Source organism: Coregonus clupeaformis, chromosome 9 (genome assembly GCF_020615455.1).
Source record: "Coregonus clupeaformis isolate EN_2021a chromosome 9, ASM2061545v1, whole genome shotgun sequence".
In the NCBI taxonomy this organism is placed as follows: Eukaryota; Metazoa; Chordata; class Actinopteri; order Salmoniformes; family Salmonidae; genus Coregonus; species Coregonus clupeaformis.
In genome coordinates this window covers 23,567,029-23,587,794 of record NC_059200.1, presented here as the reverse complement: position 1 = coordinate 23,587,794, position 20,766 = coordinate 23,567,029, and the positions used below count along the sequence as shown (strand labels likewise).

General features: G+C 46.1%; 1 protein-coding gene across 2 annotated transcripts in view; it reads right to left on the bottom strand.

Annotated features, from left to right (window-relative positions):
- Window positions 1-20,766, bottom strand: part of cntnap3 (contactin associated protein family member 3) — a 218,777-nt gene that overhangs the window by 51,919 nt on the left and 146,092 nt on the right. For both annotated transcript variants that reach the window (XM_041885548.1, XM_041885549.1), the window contains exons 12-16: window positions 17,630-17,749; window positions 16,835-17,032; window positions 15,551-15,707; window positions 10,081-10,208; window positions 8,486-8,656 (exon numbers count right to left, since the gene is read on the bottom strand). In XM_041885548.1, coding sequence (XP_041741482.1) covers window positions 8,486-8,656; window positions 10,081-10,208; window positions 15,551-15,707; window positions 16,835-17,032; window positions 17,630-17,749 — 774 coding nt within the window. The remainder of the gene's footprint in view (window positions 1-8,485; window positions 8,657-10,080; window positions 10,209-15,550; window positions 15,708-16,834; window positions 17,033-17,629; window positions 17,750-20,766) is intronic.

Genomic DNA, 20,766 nt, shown 5'->3' with positions numbered 1-20,766 from the left:
CATTGCTAGCTAGCCAACACGACCAGCTAACTGTACTGTAGTAGCTAAATACAATATACTTGTGCTAGCTAGCCAACGTTTAATTATTGCTGCGTTATGAAAGGAACTAGACACGGACACGAATTATCTGTTTAGTGTGTTAACACACTATTGGTAGTTTGTTGTAACCAAGTATTGGTGCTAAACTGTGTGTTATTGGATGCTAGCATGCTAGTTAGCTATGGTGTCATAGTTAGGCATCGTGGGCTGTTGTGGGTAGTTATTGTAGGTTAGCATTGTTTTCGGAGGTGCCGGGTGTAGCATGAAGCTAGCTAGCTAGCCGTTTTTCGAACTGAGTCAACACAGTAGCCATTGTGTGCTGTACTGTGGCAGCTAAATACAATTTATTTGTGCTAGCTAGCCAACGTTTAATTATTGCTACGTTATGAAAGGAACTAGACACGGACACGAATTATCTGTTTAGTGTGTTAACACACTATTGGTGGTTTGTTGTGACCAAGTGTTGGTGCTAAACTGTGTGTTATTGGATGCTAGCATGCTAGTTAGCTATGGTGTCATAGTTAGCTAGCTGAATAAAGTGGGTTGAGTCTATTCCTTGAAACATTGAACCGCTGTGGTTCACAACAATTCTGATTTCTAAAGGTGGAAGTTGGGAGAGTTTTTGTTCGGGTTGTTCAGTGAAACAATTATAGTTTCTGAGGTGGAAGTTTTGGTGAAGGAGGCCCTGCTCTCTCCTCTCCCAGATGTTTAGTTCATTTCATTCCGATCTCCTCTGCATTATTGTAGCCATTTGCTACAGCCTGTCAACTATGCCTCTGCCTATCCCTGTTCTCTCCTCTCTGCACAGGCTACACAAACGCCTCACACCGCGTGGCTGCTGCCTCTCTAACCTGGTGGTCCCTGCACGCACCCCACACCTGGAGTTCCAGGTCTCAGGCAGCCTCTGGAACTGCCGTTCTGCTGCCAACAAAGCTGACTTCATCCCAGCCTATGCTAACCTCCAGTCCCTTGACTTCCTGGCGCTGACGGAAACATGGATTACCACTGAAAACACTGCTACTCCTACTGCTCTCTCCTCGTCTGACCATGTGTTCTCGCATACCCCGAGAGCATCTGGTCAGAGGGGTGGTGGCACAGGAATCCTCATCACTCCCAAGTGGACATTCTCAATTTTTCCCCTAACCCATCTGTCTATCTCCTCATTTGAATTCCATGCTGTCACAGTCACTAGCCCATTTAAGCTTAATATCCTTGTCATCTATCGCCCTCCAGGTTCCCTTGGAGAGTTCATCAATGAGCTTGACGCCTTGATAAGTTCCTTTCCTGAGGATGGCTCACCCCTCACAGTTTTGGGGGATTTCAACCTCCCTACGTCCACATTTGACTCATTTCTCTCTGCCTCCTTCTTTCCACTCCTCTCCTCTTTTGACCTCACCCTCTCACCGTCCCCCCTACTCACAAGGCAGGCAATACGCTTGACCTCATCTTTACTAGATGCTGCTCTTCTACTAATCTCACTGCAACTCCCCTCCATGTCTCCGACCACTACTTTGTTTCCTTTTCTCTCTCGCTCTCCTCCAACACTACTCACTCTGCCCCTACACAGATGGTAATGCGCCGCCGCAACCTTCGCTCTCTCTCTCCCACTACTCTCTCCTCTTCCATCCTATCATCTCTTCCCTCTGCTCAATCCTTCTCCCTCCAATCTCCTGATTCTGCCTCCTCAACCCTCCTCTCCTCCCTTTCTGCATCCTTTGACTCTCTGTGTCCCCTATCCTCCCGGCCGGCTCGGTCCTCCCCTCCAGCTCCGTGGCTTGATGACTCATTGCGAGCTCATAGAACAGAGCTCCGGGCAGCGGAGCGGAAATGGAAGAAAACTAAACTCCCTGCCGACCTGGCATCTTTTCACTCCCTCCTCTCTACATTTTCTTCATCTGTTTCTGCTGCTAAGGCCACTTTCTACCACTCTAAATTCCAAGCATCTGCCTCTAACCCTAGGAAGCTCTTTGCCACATTTTCCTCACTGCTGAATCCCCCCCCTCCCTCTCTGTGGATGACTTCGTCAACCACTTTGAAAAGAAGGTTGACGACATCCGATCCTCGTTTGTTAAGTCTAATGACACTGCTGGTTCTACTCACACTGCCCTACCCTATGCTTTGACTTCTTTCTCCCCTCTCTCTCCAGGTAAAATCCTGCGACTTGTGACTGCAGGCCGCCCAACAACCTGCCCGCTTGACCCCATCCCCTCCTCTCTTCTCCAGACCATCTCCGGTGACCTTCTCCCCCTACCTCACCTCGCTGATCAACTCATCCTTGACCGCTGGCCATGTCCCTTCCGTCTTCAAGAGAGCGAGAGTTGCACCCCTTCTCAAAAAACCAACACTCGATCCCACTGATGTCAACAACTACAGACCAGTATCCCTTCTTTCTTTTCTTTCCAAAACTATTGAGCGTGCCGTCTTTAGCCAACTCTCTTGCTATCTCTCTCAGAATGACCTTCTTGATCCAAACCAGTCAGGTTTCAGGACTGGTCATTCAACTGAGACTGCTCTTCTCTGTGTCACGGAGGCTCTCCGCACTGCTAAAGCTAACTCTCTCTCCTCTGCTCTTGTCCTTCTAGACCTGTCTGCTGCCTTTGATACTGTGAACCATCAGATCCTCCTCTCCACCCTCTCCGAGCTGGGCATCTCCGGCGCGGCTCACTCCTGGATTGCGTCCTACCTGACCGGTCGCTCCTACCAAGTGGCGTGGCGAGAAGCTGTCTCCGCACCACGTGCTCTCACCACTGGTGTCCCCAGGGCTCAGTTCTAGGCCCTCTCCTATTCTCCCTATACACCAAGTCACTTGGCTCTGTCATATCCTCACATGGCCTCTCCTATCATTGCTACGCTGACGATACACAACTAATCTTCTCCTTTCCCCCTTCTGATAACCAGGTGGCGAATCGCATCTCTGCATGTCTGGCAGACATATCAGTATGGATGACGGATCACCACCTCAAGCTGAACCCTGGCAAGACGGAGCTGCTCTTCCTCCCGGGAAGGACTGCCCGTTCCATGATCTCGCCATCACGGTTGACAACTCCGTTGTGTCCTCCTCCCAGAGTGCGAAGAGCCTTGGCGTGACCCTGGACAACACCCTGTCGTTCTCCGCTAACATCAAGGCGGTGACCCGATCCTGCAGGTTCATGCTCTACAACATTCGGAGAGTACGACCCTGCCTTACACAGGAAGCGGCACAGGTCCTAATCCAGGCACTTGTCATCTCCCGTCTGGATTACTGCAACTCGCTGTTGGCTGGCCTCCCTGCCTGTGCCATTAAACCCCTACAACTCATCCAGAATGCCGCAGCCCGTCTGGTGTTCAACCTTCCCAAGTTCTCTCACGTCACCCCCCTCCTCCGCACACTCCACTGGCTTCCAGTTGAAGCTCGCATCCGTTACAAGACCATGGTGCTTGCCTATGGAGCAGTGAGGGGAACGGCACCTCCGTACCTTCGGGCTCTGATCAGTCCCTACACCCAAACGAGGGCATTGCGTTCATCCACCTCTGGCCTGCTGGCTCCCTTCCTCTGCGGAAGCATAGTTCCCGCTCAGCCCAGTCAAAACTGTTCGCTGCTCTGGCACCCCAATGGTGGAACAAGCTCCCTCACGACGCCAGGACAGCGGAGTCACTCACCACCTTCCGGAGACATTTGAAACCCCACCTCTTTAAGGAATACCTTGGATAGGATAAAGTAATCCTTCTACCCCCGCCCCCCCAAAAAAAAAAAAAAAAGAAAAAAAAGAAAAGTGTAAAGTGGTTTTCCCACTGGCTATAGGGTGAATGCACCAATTTGTTAGTCGCTCTGGATAAGAGCGTCTGCTAAATGACGTAAATGTGCCCTTGAGCAAGGCACTTAACCCTAATTGCTCCTGTAAGTCGCTCTGGATAAGAGCGTCTGCTAAATGACTAAAATGTAAATGTAAAAAATGTGCAGACATTACAAAATTTTAAAAATAAAACAACAACAAAAAAAGTGTTGAGAAAAAAAAGAGCAGAAGTAAAATAAAATAACAGTAGGGAGGCTATATATACAGGGGGGTACCGTTGCAGAGTCAATGTGCGGGGGCACCGGCTAGTTGAGGTAGTTGAGGTAATATGTACATGTGGGTAGAGTTAAAGTGACTATGCATAAATAATTAACAGAGTAGCAGCAGCGTAAAAAGGATGGGGTGGGGGGGCAGTGCAAATAATCCGGGTAGCCATGATTAGCTGTTCAGGAGTCTTATGGCTTGGGGGTAGAAGCTGTTGAGAAGTCTTTTGGACCTAGACTTGGCACTCCGGTACCGCTTGCCGTGCGGTAGCAGAGAGAACAGTCTATGACTAGGGTGGCTGGAGTCTTTGACAATTTTGAGGACATGCGTGTGTCCTGTTCTGGACTATTGAGCAGGAGTGAGGGGTGCTAAGAGGTATCTCAAAAACAAACATGTCCATAACAGAGCAGTACGTTACTTTTTAGGTGTCCACAAGTTTGCACCAATACTTGCAATAACTGTGGACATGGCCTGGGAACCATGTGAGGTGAGATGGAAGGCGTGTATGGTGAGACTTTGGATTAGACTGTTGGATATGCCAACTACCAGAATAGCTAGTAAAGTTTTACAATGGGATCTATCCATAAGGGGAGCCTGGGCAACTGAAATGTCAGACATTTTTCAACAGCCTGACTGTGAACATATGTATGAAAACCAAATTAAGGGAGACATAGATATTATTAAAAAAACAACTGTTGATGCAATATGGAAAAAAAAATGGGTGGAGGAGATTAATCATAAACCCAAATTGAGAACCTTTTGTTTGATTAAGGGTGAATTCGTGTGTGAGAGATATATTATGTATAACCTACCTAAAAGCAAGAGATCGCTATGTGCACAGGTAAGATCAGGGATATTGCCTCTGCGTATTGAAACAGGTCGGTATTGTGGTGAAATGGAAGAGGAAAGACTATGTAACTATTGTGACCTCAAAGAAATAGAGAATGAAACTCATTTTATCCACTATTTCCCTTTCTACCACGATTTACGCTTGCTCTTATTCCAGAAAGCACACCAGATATACCCTGGCATTATGTGGCTGAGCGATGAGGAGAAACTGAATTGTTTTTTTCCCATTGTGTATTTCCGTTTGCGGAATATTTAGACAAAGCCTGGAATAAATGAAAATGCACTACCTAAAATTCAATTCTAAACATATTTAGCTTCTATGTGGTAAATGGCACGTGTGTATATAGATTGTGTATAGGCTTGTCTCCCACATTAATCTTCTCTTTCTGCCAGACTAGGTTCAAATGCCTTCTGTTTCATTTTCATGTTATGTATGTATGTATGTATGTATGTATGTATGTATGTATGTATGTATGTATGTATGTATGTATGTATGTATGTATGTATGTATGTATGTATGTATGTATGTATGTACAGTTGAAGTCGGAAGTTTACATACACTTAGGTTGGAGTCATTAAAACTCGTTTTTGAACCACTCCACAAATTTCTTGTTAACAAACTATAGTTTTAGCAAGTCGGTTAGGACATCTACTTTGTGCATGACAAAAGTAATTTTTCCAACAACTGTTTACAGACAGATTATTTCACTCATAATTCACTGTATCACAATTCCAGTGGGTCAGAATTTTACATACACTAAGTTGACTGTGCCTTTAAAAAGCTTGGAAAATTCCAGAAAATTATGTCATGGCTTTAGAAGCTTCTGATAGGCTAATTGACATAATTTGAGTCAATTGGAGGTGTACCTGTGGATGTATTTCAAGGCCTACCTTCAAACTCAGTGCCTCTTTGCTTGACATCATGGGAAAATCCAAAGAAATCAACCAAGACCTCAGAAAAAATATTGTAGACCTCCACAAGTCTGGTTCGTCCTTGGGAGCAATTTCCAAACACCTGAAGGTACCACATTCATCTGTACAAACAATAGTACGCAAGTATAAACACCATGGGACCACGCAGCCGTCATACCGCTCAGGAAGGAGACACGTTCTGTCTCCTAGAGATGAACGTACTTTGGTGTGAAAAGTGCAAATCAATCCCAGAACAACAGCAAAGGACCTTGTGAAGATGCTGGAGGAAACAGGTACAAAAGTATCTATATCTACAGTAAAACGAGTCCTATATCGACATAACCTGAAAGGCCGCTCAGTAAGGAAGAGCCACTGTTCCAAAACCGCCATAAAAAAGCCAGACTACGGTTTGCAACTGCACATGGGGACAAAGATCGTACTTTTTGGAGAAATGTCCTCTGGTCTGATGAAAAAAATATAACTGTTTGCCCATAATGACCATTGTTATATTTGGAGGAAAAAGGGGACGGCTTGCAAGCCAAAGAACACCATCCCAACCGTGAAGCACGGGGGTGGCAGCATCATGCTGTAGGGGTGCTTTGCTGCAGGAGGGACTGGTGCATTTCACAAAATAGATGGCATCATGAGGAAGGAAAATTGTGTGGATACATTGAAGCAACATCTCAAGACATCAGTCAGGAAGTTGAAGCTTGGTCGCAAATGGGTCTTCCAAATGGACAATGACTCCAAGCATACTTCCAAAGCTGTGGAAAAATGGCTTAAGGACAACAAAGTCAAGGTATTGGAGTGGCCATCACAAAGCCCCGACCTCAATCCTATAGAACATTTGTGGGCAGAACTGAAAAAGCGTGTGTGAGCAAGGAGGCCTAAAAACCTGACTCAGTTACACCAGCTCTGTCAGGAGGAATGGGCCAAAATTCAGCCAACTTATTGTGGGAAGCTTGTGGAAGGCTACCCGAAACGTTTGACCCAAGTTAAACAATTTAAAGGCAATGCTACCAAATACTAATTGAGTGTATGTAAACTTCTGACCCACTGGGAATGCGATGAAAGACATAAAAGCTAAAATAAATAATTCTCTCTACTATTATTCTGATATTTCACATTCTTAAAATAAAGTGGTGATCCTAACTGACCTAAAACAGGGAATTTTTACTAGGATTAAATGTCAGGAATTGTGAAAATCTGAGTCTAAATGTATTTGGCTAAGGTGTATGTAAACTTCTGACTTCAACTGTATGTATGCATATTTTGTTACTGCGCTAGGGATATAATTATTGTTTGGATAACCTTATTTACTATCATGTATTGTTTTCCATCTTTAATTGTTTCACTTTTTATGCGATGCGCACTGCAGAGAACACCGGAAGAAGAATTATCACAGTGAATTATTGTAATGTCTGTTTATGTGCCAATTAATCCCATAAGGGATGGGTTGCCAACTGGCGATTTGACACGAAAATAAAATGTCATTCATTCATTTCATTCATTCCACTCTATTACAGCTGAGTTCATCCACTCTACTTACAGCTGACTTTATCCACTCTACTTACAGCTGAGTTCATCCACTCTACTTACAGCTGAGTTCATCCACTCTCTTACAGCTGACTTTATCCACTCTACTTACAGCTGAGTTCATCCACTCTACTTACAGCTGAGTTCATCCACTCTACTTACAGCTGACTTTATCCACTCTACTTACAGCTGACTTTATCCACTCTACTTACAGCTGACTTTATCCACTCTACTTACAGCTGAGTTCATCTACTCTACTTACAGCTGAGTTCATCCACTCTACTTACAGCTGACTTTATCCACTCTACTTACAGCTGAGTTCATCCACTCTACTTACAGCTGAGTTCATCCACTCTACTTACAGCTGACATTATCCACTCTACTTACAGCTGACTTTATCCACTCTACTTACAGCTGACTTTATCCACTCTACTTACAGCTGAGTTCATCCACTCTACTTACAGCTGAGTTCATCCATTCTACTTACAGCTGACTTTATCCACTCTACTTACAGCTGAGTTCATCCACTCTACTTACAGCTGAGTTCATCCACTCTACTTACAGCTGACTTTATCCACTCTACTTACAGCTGACTTTATCCACTCTACTTACAGCTGAGTTCATCCACTCTACTTACAGCTGACTTTATCCACTCTACTTACAGCTGACTTTATCCACTCTACTTACAGCTGACTTTATCCACTCTACTTACAGCTGACTTTATCCACTCTACTTACAGCTGACTTTATCCACTCTACTTACAGCTGAGTTCATCCACTCTACTTACAGCTGAGTTCATCCACTCTACTTACAGCTGACTTTATCCACTCTATTTACAGCTGACTTTATCCACTCTACTTACAGCTGACTTTATCCACTCTACTTACAGCTGACTTTATCCACTCTACTTACAGCTGACTTTATCCACTCTACTTACAGCTGACTTTATCCACTCTACTTACAGCTGACTTTATCCACTCTACTTACAGCTGACTTTATCCACTCTACTTACAGCTGACTTTATCCACTCTACTTACAGCTGACTTTATTCACTCTACTTACAGCTGACTTTATCCACTCTACTTACAGCTGAATTTATCCACTCTACTTACAGCTGAGTTCCACCCGTATGAAGTCTTTGATGCCCAGGTTTTCCAGGAAGACTCCTGAAGCGGCAGTGGTTTTGAACAGAAAGGAGATGTCTGCACTCAGCTCTCCGTGGAACGTGGGGAAGTGCAGGTACGACGTTTCTTTGTTGAAGAACGCTGCGTTCCAGAAGTTCTCTGAGAAAAGGATTTAAATCAATACATTTACATACATTTTGGTCATTTAGCATACTCTTATCCAGAACGACTTATAGTCAGTGGATTCAGCTATGGTAAGGAAGACAACCACAAATCACATAGGTGAGACTTCCACAACACATAACAATGATAACATAGAAAATAGATAACAGGGAGTTCTGCTTTGCTTCTGAAAAACTATACATGGTGCTGATTGAGAAAAAGGGTGCTTATTGGAAACTAAGGTCTAAATAGACTGAGAATAAAATAAGCTGTAGTTTGGAGAGTACATGTCCGCAACTTGTTTTGCTCTCAGTTCAAGGGGCGGCAGGTAGCTTAGTGGGTAAGAGCGTTGTGCCAGTAACTGAAAGGTCGCTGGTTCTAATCCCTGAGCCGACTAGGTGAACAATCTGTCGATGTGCCCTTGAGCAAGGCACTTAACCCTAATTTCTCTGGATAAGAGCGTCTGCTAAATATGTAAACAATAATAATGATCTGTTGATGAGACTGTCATGAACAGGCCAACAATTTTTCTAATTAATCTTAATTATATTCCACCACTGTTTCCCCCGTTTATGTATAATTTACTAAGATAAATATTTCAGGTAACCAAGGCTGCAATTAGGAATAACAAAGAGATTGGGACTCTTAAATCATTATTGCCTGATTAACAACAACTACCTTCCGCCATCAGCATAAGAGCATAAAAGAGAGAACATTCTTGTTTTTGTAACAATTCTGCTAATGTGGTACACATAATTAGGTTATGTGCATAATCAGAGTGATTAACATGATGATTGACGGAGAGGAAGAGAATGTTGCATTAGCATCAAACAGGAAACAAAATGACTGTGCTGAGGACTCAGAGTAAAGTAGATTGTAAAGTCTATCACAGTGTGCAAGTCATTTATCTGCATTTGTTTTAATCACAGCCTGTGTGTATTGTAAATACTCCATATCCATATAGAAATAATGGAGTGATAGATTGACTGATATATCAAAAGCGAGCATACAGTATTCAGTAAAACCCAGTCAGTTTATCGGAGGAGGGTCAGTAATGGATTAGATAATGGACTGATACAGTAGAATGACTGCTTGACTTGATACTTACTATCTAACCCAGAGGAAGGCACTGTGTGCCGAAACTTTGGTGATACCCAATAAAGAATTGGGAATATACACTCTTAGAAAAATGGGTTCCAAAGAGTTCCTTGGCTGTACACATTGGTTCCAGGTAGAACCGTTTTGGGTTCCATAAAGAAGCCTCCGTGGAAAGGGATCTACATGGAACCAAAAATGGTTCTTCAAAGGTACTCCTATGGGGACAGCTGAATAACCTTTTTAGGTTCTAGATAGCACAATTTTTTCTAAGAATGTAGATATAGTGTGAGACTATCTTTATTATGTCATCATTTGATACTTACTGTCACCATGACACCTGAGTGGGCCAACTCTATAGGCTGCCTCTGATCCAGGTCTCTGTATATCCCCAACCACCACCCATCTGACTGGCAGATTCTCCTTATGGGTGAGCAGGCCAGAGTCAGTCGCCCTGGGTTACATAAGACAGAGGAGGGATGCATTACAACAACAGAGGAACAAAGGACAAGATCAAAATCAGTGTATAGTCGTGGTCAAAAGTTTTGAGAATGACACAAGTTTTGGTCTTCACAAAGTTCACTGCTTCAGTGTTATGAGATATTTTTGTCAGATGTTACTATGGTATACTGAAGTATAATTACAAGCATTCCATAAGTGTCAAAGGCTTTTATTGACAATTACATTACGTTTATGCAAAGAGTCAATATTTGCAGTGTTGACCCTTCTTTTTCAAGACCTCTGCAATCCGCCCTGGCATGCTGTCAATTAACTTCTGGGCCACATCCTGACTGATGGCAGCCCATTCTTGCATAATCAATGCTTGGAGTTCGTCAGAATTTGTGGGGTTTTGTTTGTCCACCCACCTCTTGAGGATCGACCACAAGTTCTCAATGGGATTAAGGTCTGGGGAGTTTCCTGGCCATGGACCCAAAATGTCAATGTTATGTTTCCCGGGCCACTTAGTTATCACTTTTGGCTTATGGCAAGGTGCTCCATCATGCTGGAAAAGGCACTGGTCGTCACCAAACTGTTCTTGGATGGTTAGGAGAAGTTGCTCTCGGAGGATGTGTTGGTACCATTCTTTATTCATGGCTGTGTTCTTAGGCCAAATTATGAGTGAGCCCACTCCCTTGGCTGAGAAGTAACTCCACACATGAATGGTCTCAGGATGCTTTACTGTTGGCATGACACAGGACTGATGGTAGCGCTCACCTTGTCTTCTCCGGACAAGGTGTTTTCCGGATGCCCCGGAAAGGGGATTCATCAGAGAAAATGACTTTACCCCAGTCCTCAGCAGTCCAATCCCTGTACCTTTTGCAGAATATCAGTCTGTCCCTGATGTTTTTCCTGGAGAGCAGTGCCTTCCTCGCTGCCCTTCTTGACACCAGGCCATCCTCCAAAAGTCTTCACTTCACTGTGCGTACAGATGCACTCACACCTGCCTGCTGCCATTCCTGAGCAAGCTCTGCACTGGTGGTGCCCCGATCCCGCAGCTGAATCAACTTTAGGAGACGGTCCTGGCGCTTGCTGAACTTTCTTGGGCGCCCTGACACCTTCTTCACAACAATTGAACCTCTCTCCTTGAAGTTCTTGATGATCCGATAAATGGTTGATTTAGGTGCAATCATACTAGCAGCAATATCCTTGCCTGTGAAGCCCTTTTTGTGCAAAGCAATGATGACGGCACGTGTTTCCTTGCAGGTAACCATGGTTAACAGAGGAAGAACAATGATTTCAAGCACCACCCTCCTTTTAAAGCTTCCATTCTGTTATTCTAACTCAATCAGCATGACAGAGTGATCTCCAGCCTTGTCCTCGTCAACACTCTCACCTGTGTTAACGAGAGAATCACTGACATGATGGCAGCTGGTCCTTTTGTGGCAGGGCTGAAATGCAATGTTTTTGGGGGATTAAGTTCATTTTCATGGCAAAGAGGGACTTTGCAATTAATTGCAATTCATCTGATCACTCTTCATGACATTCTGGAGTATATGCAAATTGCCATCATCAAAACTGAGGCAGCAGACTTTGTGAAAATTAGTATTTGTGTCATTCTAAAAACTTTTGACAACGACTGTATATCGGTCTATGTTGCTTTCTCCAAAGGATCCTTATTAACAGTCATGCTGAGTATTTGATTTCTGGTTAGTTTCTGAAGCACAATAACGGTAGGTTGTCTTTGTGTCTGGATTCACAATGTGACAGTAATAGCAGGCAGCTGGTCTGGTTCCTCTCAATAATCTATCTAATATGTATAGCTATCAATGAGATATATGGTGTAGGGTGGAGGTGTATAGCTTCGGTCCTCCAGAGCTAACAGTATACACCATTTGTTGCCTTTCAATGGCAAACTGATTACTTGGACTACCAGGTGTGAGGAATCTATAGCCAATCAATATATATATGAGGGAGAGAGAAAGAGAGAGAGAGAGAGAGAGTGTCACGCTCGTTGACGGACGGGACGGACCAAGGCGCAGCGTGATATGCATACATGTTTATTTAAACGTAATAAACACTCGACAAAACAATAAACGAAACGAAACGTGAAGTCCAAGGTAGACACAAACAACATACCTTATACGACAGAAGATCCCACCAAACACGGACCAAGCAGCGTGCCCAGGCGGAGAGAGTAGCCATGTCACAGGTGGGCAATTGGTGGTCATGGGAGGAGATATTTGCGGGGAAAGGGCCATGGGCGAAGGTAGAGGCCCAGGCAGGAGAGGAGCAACGGCAACACAGAGGACGCCGGTCGAGGAAGAAGCCCTAGAGACAGCCCAAATAATTTTTTTGGGGGGGCTAAAAGGGTGGTTGGTGGAGCCTAGTGTTAGAGCAGAGCCAACTCCCCGTACTCATGCGAGGAAGCGTGTGACTGGGCAGGCTCCGTGTTATGCGGAGCTACGTACTGTGTCGCCAGTGTGCCGGCACAGTCCTGTACGTCCTGTGCTAGCACCATGCACGTGCCGTGCGAAGATGGGCATCCAGCCAGGATGGGGTGTGCCGGCTCAACGCTTCTGGTCTCCAGTACGCCTCCTCGGTCCTGCATATCCTGCGCCAGTTCTACGTACTGTATCGCCAGTGCGCGTGCACAGCCCTGTGCATCCTGTGCTAATGCCTCACACATACTGTGCGGAAGTAGGTATCAAGCCAGGACCGGTTGTGCCAGCGCTCCGCTTCAGACCTCCAGTCCGCCTCCACAGTCCGGTACGGCCCGTTCCTGCTCCTCGCACCAAGCCAGTGGTGTGCGTCGCCAGCCCGGTCCAGCCTGTTCCTGCTCCTCGCACCAAGCCAGTGGTGCGCGTCGCCAGCCCGGCCCGGCCTGTTCCTGCTCCTCGCACCAAGCCAGTGGTGCGCGTCGCCAGCCCGGCCCGGCCTGTTCCTGCTCCTCGCACCAAGCCAGTGGTGCGCGTCGCCAGCCCGGCCCGGCCTGTTCCTGCTCCTCGCACCAAGCCTGTGGTGCGAGTCGCCAGCCCGGCCCGGCCTGGCCTGTTCCTGCTCCTCGCACCAAGCCAGTGGTGCGCGTCGCCAGCTGGCCCGGCCTGTTCCTGCTCCTCGCACCAAACCAGTGGTGCGTGTTCCCAGCCCGGCCCGGCCTGTTCCTGCTCCTCGCACGAAGCCAGTGGTGCGCGTCGCCAGCCCGGCCCGGCCTGTTCCCGCTCCTTGCACCAAGCCAGTGGTGCGCGTCGCCAGTCCGGCCGGCCTGTTCCCGCTCCTCGCACCAAGACAGTGGTGCGTGTCGCCAGTCCGGCCCGGCCTGTTCCTGCTCCTCGCACCAAGCCAGTGGTGCATGTTGCTAGTCTGGTTCGGCCCGTGCCTGCTCCTCACACCAGACCAGTGGTGAGTGTGTCCAGTCCGGCACGGCCCGTGCCCGTTCCACCGGTGCCTGGTCCGGCACCAGTCAGCGGCTCCACTCCGGAGCCAGAGCAGTCCGCTCCACCGGTGCCTGATCCAGCTCCGGTCAGCGGCTCCACTCCGGAGCCAGAGCAGTCCGCTCCACTGGGGTCCAGTCCAGATCCGGTCAGCGGCTCCACTCCGGAGCCAGAGCAGTCCGCTCCACCGGTGCCTAGTCCAGCTCCGGAGCCTGAGCAGTCCGCTCCACCGGTGCCCGGTCCAGCTCCGGTCAGCGGCTCCAGTCCAGACCCAGACGTCAGCCCCTCTCCAGGTTCGGGGTCTCCCACACCAGGGTCCAGACAGGGCTTGGAGTATAGTGGGAGGAAGGAGAGGGGAAGCAGCGCGCCGAGGTCCAGACCAGATCAGGGGCGCAACAGGGAGGCGGAGAATAGGTGGTTGTCACGCCCGGAGCCGGATCCGCCTCCGAGGCGGAATGCCCACCCGGCCCCTACCCTGTTAAGTAAGGTTGTGCGATCGGAGTCCACACCTTTGGGGGGTACTGTCACGCCCTGACTCTGGGGACTCTTATTTGTTGAGTCAGGGTGTGATTTTCTATGTGGTGTAGATCTATGTTTATAGTCTAGTATGTCTAGATCTATGTTGGCCGGTGTGGTTCCCAATCAGAGGCAGCTGTCGCTCATTGTCTCTGATTGGGGACAATACTTAGGCAGCCTTTTGGCACTAGTGGGTTGTGGGATCTTGTTCCATGTGAGGTATGTTGTTTGTGTACCTTGGACTTCACGTTTCGTTTAGTTTGTTGTTTTGTCGTTGTTTATTCGGTTCAAATAAACATGTATGCATATCACGCTGCGCCTTGGTCTGACCCGTCTATGAACGAACGTGACAGAGAGAGAGAGAGAGAGAGAGAGAGAGAAAAAAATACACATAAAGAGATAATAGGATAAATGTTATTTTTACACAATAGAGTTGTAACTACAGTATACTTCTACTGCATCATTGGAGATGTAGGCATTTGACTCATACTGCTAGAATAGAACCATTCCTTCTGGCCAGCTACATCCTGTTCTGATTATTGCTTTATCAAATAAAACTAGGGCACAAACAACCACAGCAAATCCCTTTCATAGCATGTTCTCTCAATTCCCTCGGTTTATAAAATGCTAAAGGTGTAGATCTACATTATATTCAGGTCTACAGCTTATATTACTTTAGAACGTTGCAAGAAAAATATATAATAATAATAATAATTTAAAAATAGATATAATAATAATAATAAACAAATAAACATTCAGTTCAGTCCATCAGACCTGGATTCAAATTGTACTTGTGATTAAGTATCTTTCAAATACTTAAATTGTGTTAGATTGAGTTTCCCTTGCGCAGTGGAACCAATCGAATAGTCCCAAAAGTGCATACCCTGCCCATCTGGCAACACCAGACAGCCTGAATCAAAATCTCTGAAAGAAAACAGTGAATACTATTTGAACCCAGGTCTGCAGTCCATAAAAGGAAACAGGTAACAGGAAATAGAACAGGAAATTGGGCATATTTTAACAACCACCATCCAGATTATTGTTACTTTAGGTGATGTTTATGTTCTTGTAGTCTTATCACTGTTGCGGGGGCTATAACAATTATATAAAAAAATACAAACACCAGTGAGAGAACGAGGCCCTTTCTGAATATGATTAAATATTGAAAGGTGAATCTCAGTCAGTAGAGAATCACACTTAGTGTTGAGTACAGCAGATGGTATACTATAGCATGTTGGGGCAGAGATCCAGACAGTACATAGGGAAGGATGGACGAAAGGAGCTGAAGAGTAGTGGGAATTACTGTTCAGAAGAGGAGGACGAAAGAAGAAGGAAAGATAGAGAGAGAGAGAGAGAGAGAGAGATCGAGGGAAAAATATAGAGAATGAGAGTAGTGATGGTATTGTACCATTCTTTGCGGTCAGCGTCACAGTTGCAGTAGTGGTCTGAGTCAATGCAGTTCCCCTGAAGACCGCAGCCACACTGCTGGCTCCCTGGAACCGCCCCGCCCCAGTACGTCTGGGGCTCGTCTGTACGACCCACCCACCAGGTGAACGGAGATCCATCTGAGGCAAAGACACAGATACGCGCACGCACGCACGCACACACACACACAGAAGGGGTGTGTTCAAAAACCCTACAGACTCCCAAACTCCTGTTCATTTATTTACTATGTAGGGCATGAGATGTTTGGGTAGTAATGTAAAAACATTAAGCATAAAGTATTGTAAATGTCTCCTAAACAGATCCAACAAGATGTGTTTTACCTAAATACCAATTTGGTGCTATTTGCAAGGAGGACACTGATGACATATAACAGAGACACATTCCACAAAAAGACTGTAACTAGAGGAGAGAGAGTACTTCATTGAGAGTGGTTTCCGTCACCACTTTACCCCAAAAAACAGGCCAGACATAAACAGGCCAGACTCCAGAGTGCTGCCTTGATAGAGAAAAGAAAGTGATTCTCATTGATTCTCTCTTCCATCACTCGTCTGATCACGTTCCCCCCACCTGAAGCTGGCTGTCTGGTTTTAAACAGAAACCCAACACTGTATTCTTTCCCTCATTATTCTTCATTTGAAATTTTCCAGCATTATTTATTTAGCTTTGACATTGTTTTCCTCTTCTCTCAGTCAGCTCTACAGTAATGAGACAGCTAATGGACAGCAATTACGCTGTGAAGCTGTGCGTTGCCTTGTTTCATGTTCATTTGCAGGTTTAAAAGAGTCATTACACATTTATATCATATGGCAAACACCAACGACACACCAAACAGCACAAAAACCAATCACCTAAATGCTAACTCACTCAGTGCATGTACCATAACACATCCAGAAATTATGAATATTATAGTATAACATAATGACGGTAGGCCTACATAGAAGAAAAATCCCCCCTCAAACCTAAATTAATTTGCAACAATGAGCACAATAATCAATTTGTGACATCTGCTTAAGCTCTGCGGTTGGCAAGCTGCACTCCCTCTCACAGGGTGTCTCCCAAATGGCACCCTATTCCCTATATAGTGCACTACTTTTGTGGGCTCTGATCAAAAGTAGTACACCATATAGGGAATAGGGTGCCATTTGGGATGCATGCACTGACTCACAGTTGACTGAGTGAGCAGGTTTTTAATCATCCTGACCTTTATGGCTGGCTGGGATCAATAATGTTAATAAAAAGGATTTACCTGGTGTGTTTAAGAGGAGTGACTTTCTGCAGTGGTAGAGGACTTCCTGCTCGCAGTGCTCTGCCTGGGTAATTATGGCCCCGAGCTGTTCCGCGTCGGCAGAATAGTTAAAATAGGCTAAATGCTGATTTATCCCAGATGAGGCCTTTAATTTGGTTAGCTCCGTGTTATTGTGTTGGATCACCAGCCATGTTTTATCTGGAGGAGAAGAGAGAGAGAGAGAGAGAGAGAGAGAGAGAGAGAGAGAGAGAGAGAGAGAGAGAAGAGAACAGAGGGAAATCCAAGGATCATTATAAATAATTATGCAAATGTTAATGATAGCAGAGACAGTGTGAAAACATGGGGACGGGGTGGGTGGGAAGACGAGATGTTTCCGATAGCAGCTGGTGACAGCCCTGAAGGATGGAAATCCTGTCAGAAGATCTGGGATCCCTGCCACAGCGCAGTTATTACCGAGAGCCATCAACTGCACCCTAAACGAGGTGTCTATCTGTTTCCGTCAGTGAGAGAAATAACTAAACCGCCACTGGCGGGCAATAAAGAAGTACCATATGCCAGATTGTTGGTGGCACTTTAGTTGAACCCTACTTCTCTGTCATAACAGATATGCATTAGGCAATAGTACAAACTAAGGGGAGATGATCTGTCACAGTGCCACCAGTGGTTATGTATGCAGGGAAACCCTAACTATCCATGCAGTGGTCATAATGTAACAGGGTAACCCTACCTCGTCATCCAGTGGTTTAATTAGCTTGTGTGTGTGTGTGTGTGTGTGTTTGTGCTTGCGTGGTTTACCTGTCATGTTGCAGTAGATCAGCTGTGACTTGATCGGACCGCTTCCGTCCACGTCTATGTAATACAGGCCTGATGTGTTACCCTGGTGTTTATACGTTTCACATGACTTCTCATAGACGGCTGATAAGGAGAAAATATACACAAACACTCAGGTTACTTACTGCCAGTGTAAAGTACATAAGTAAAACTACTTTAAAGTAATACTTAAGTAGTTGTTTGGTGTATCTGTACTTGACTTTACTATTTATATATTTGACAACGTTTACCTTTATTTCACTACATTCCTAAAGAAAATAATGTACTTTTTACTCCATACATTTTCCCTGACACCCAAAAGTACTCGTTACATTTTGAATGATTAGCAGGACAGGAAAATTGTCAAATTTACGCATTTATCAAGAGAACATTCCTGGTCATCACTACTGCCTCTGATCTGGTGGACTCACTAAACACAAATGCTTAATTTGTAAATATGTCTGAGTGTTGGAGTGTGCCCCTGGCTATCTGTAAATATGTCTGAGTGTTGGAGTGTGCCCCTGGCTATCTGTAAATACAGTGAGGAGAACAAGTATTTGATACACTGCCGATTTTGCAGGTTTTCCTACTTACAAAGCATGTAGAGGTCTGTAATTTTTATCATAGGTACACTTCAACTGTGAGAGACGGAATCTAAAACAAAAATCCAGAAAATCACATTGTATGATTTTTAAGTAATTAATTTGCATTTTTTTGCAAGTATCTGATCACCTACCAACCAGTAAGAATTCCGGCTCTCACAGACCTGTTCGTTTTTCTTTAAGAAGCCCTCCTGTTCTCCACTCAATACCTGTATTACCTGCACCTGTTTGAACTCGTTACCTGTATAAAAGACACCTGTCCACACACTCAATCAAACAGACTCCAACCTCTCCACAATGGCCAAGACCAGAGAGCTGTGTAAGGACATCAGGGATAAAATTGTAGACCTGCACAAGGCTGGGATGGGCTACAGGACAATAGGCAAGCAGCTTGGTGAGAAGGCAACAACTGTTGGCGCAATTATTAGAAAATGGAAGAAGTTCAAGATGACGGTCAATCACCCTTGGTCTGGGGCTCCATGCAAGATTTCACCTCGTGGGGCATCAATGATCATGAGGAAGGTGAGGGATCAGCCCAAAACTACATGGCAGGACCTGGTCAATGACCTGAAGAGAGCTGGGACCACAGCCTCAAAGAAAACCATTAGTAACACACTACGCCGTCATGGATTAAAATCCTGCAGAGCACGCAAGGTCCCCCTGCTCAAGCCAGCGCATGTCCAGGCCCATCTGAAGTTTGCCAATGACCATCTGGATCATCCAGAGGAGGAATGGGAGAAGGTCATGTGGTCTGATGAGACAAAAATATAGCTTTTTGGTCTAAACTCCACTCGCCGTGTTTGGAGGAGAAGAAGGATGAGTACAACCTCAAGAACACCATCCCAACCGTGAAGCATGGAGGTGGAAACATCATTCTTTGGGGATGCTTTTCTGCAAAGGGGACAGGACGACTGCACCGTATTGAGGGGAGGATGGATGGGGCCATGTATCACGAGATCTTGGCCAACAACCTCCTTCCCTCAGTAAGAGTATTGAAGATGGGTCGTTGCTGGGTCTTCCAGCATGACAACGACCCGAAACACACAGCCAGGGCAACTAAGGAGTGGCTCTGTAAGAAGCATCTCAAGGTTCTGGAGTGGCCTAGCCAGTCTCCAGACCTGAACCCAATAGAAAATCTTTGGAGGGAGCTGAAAATCCGTATTGCCCAGCGACAGCCCCGAAACCTGAAGGATCTGGAGAAGGTCTGTATGGAGGAGTGGGCCAAAATCCCTGCTGCAGTGTGTGCAAACCTGGTCAAGACCTACAGGAAACGTATGATCTCTGTAATTGCAAACAAAGGTTTCTGTACCAAATATTAAGTTCTGCTTTTCTGATGTATCAAATACTTATATCATGCAATAAAATGCAAATTAATTACTTAAAAATCATATACTTGTTCTCCCCACTGTATGTCTGAGTGTTGGAGTGTGCCCCTGGCTATCTGTAAATTAAAAGAAAAAAAAGAAAATGGTGCCGTTTGGTTTGCCTAATGTAAAGAATTTGAAGTGATTTATGCTTTTATTTTTGATACTTAAGTATTTTTGAGCAATTACATTTACTTTTGAAACTTACATGTAAGTATATTTAAAACCAAATACTTTTAGACTTTACTCAAGTAGTATTTTACTGGGTGACTTTGACGTTTACTTGAGTTATTTTCTATTAAGGTATCTTTACTTTTACTCTGTCACGATCGTCGTATACAGATGAGGACCAAGGCGCAGCGTTGCAGACTAACATACTCTTTATTTATGATACAACCACTGTGGGCAAACAGCCTGTTTAAATGTGGTTCCCAATCAGAGACAACCAGCCACAGCTGACACTCGTTGCCTCTGATTGAGAACCACACTGGCCAACATAGAAATGAAATACATAGATCTACACACCCTGGCTCAACATAACAGTGTCCCCAGAGCCAGGGCGTGACAGTACCCCCCCCTAAAGGCGCGGACTCCGACCGTGCCAACTAAATTCCACAGGGGAGGGACCGGGTGGGCACTCCGCCTTGGCGGCAGATCCGGCTCCGGGCCTGATCCCCACTCCCTCTCCAACCCCCCAAAGTACCCCTGGTCCGGTCTGGCCCCGCTGGCCGGAGCTGGACAGCACACTGATGGAGCGGATTGCTCTAGCTCCGGCGTAACGCGTCTGACCGGTGCCGGACCAGGCACCAGAGGAACAGGCCGGGCCGGGCTGGCGAAGCGCACCATAGGCTTGGTGCGGGGAGCAGGAACAGGCCGGGCCGAGCTGGCGACGCGCACCGTAGGCTTGGTGCGAGTGGCAGGAACAGGCCGGGCTGGGCTGGCGACGCGCACCGTAGGCTTGGTGCGAGTGGCAGGAACAGGCCGGACCGTACTGGGGACACACACCACTGGCCCTACACCGGGATCTGGAACGGGCCGGACCAGACTGGTAACACACCCCAGTACCTCTCGCCGTGCCTCCACACCTTCCTTCCCTTCTTCGACCAGTGGCCCCCGTAACCTGGCGGCCTCCTCTGCCAACCCGCTGGGCCGCTCT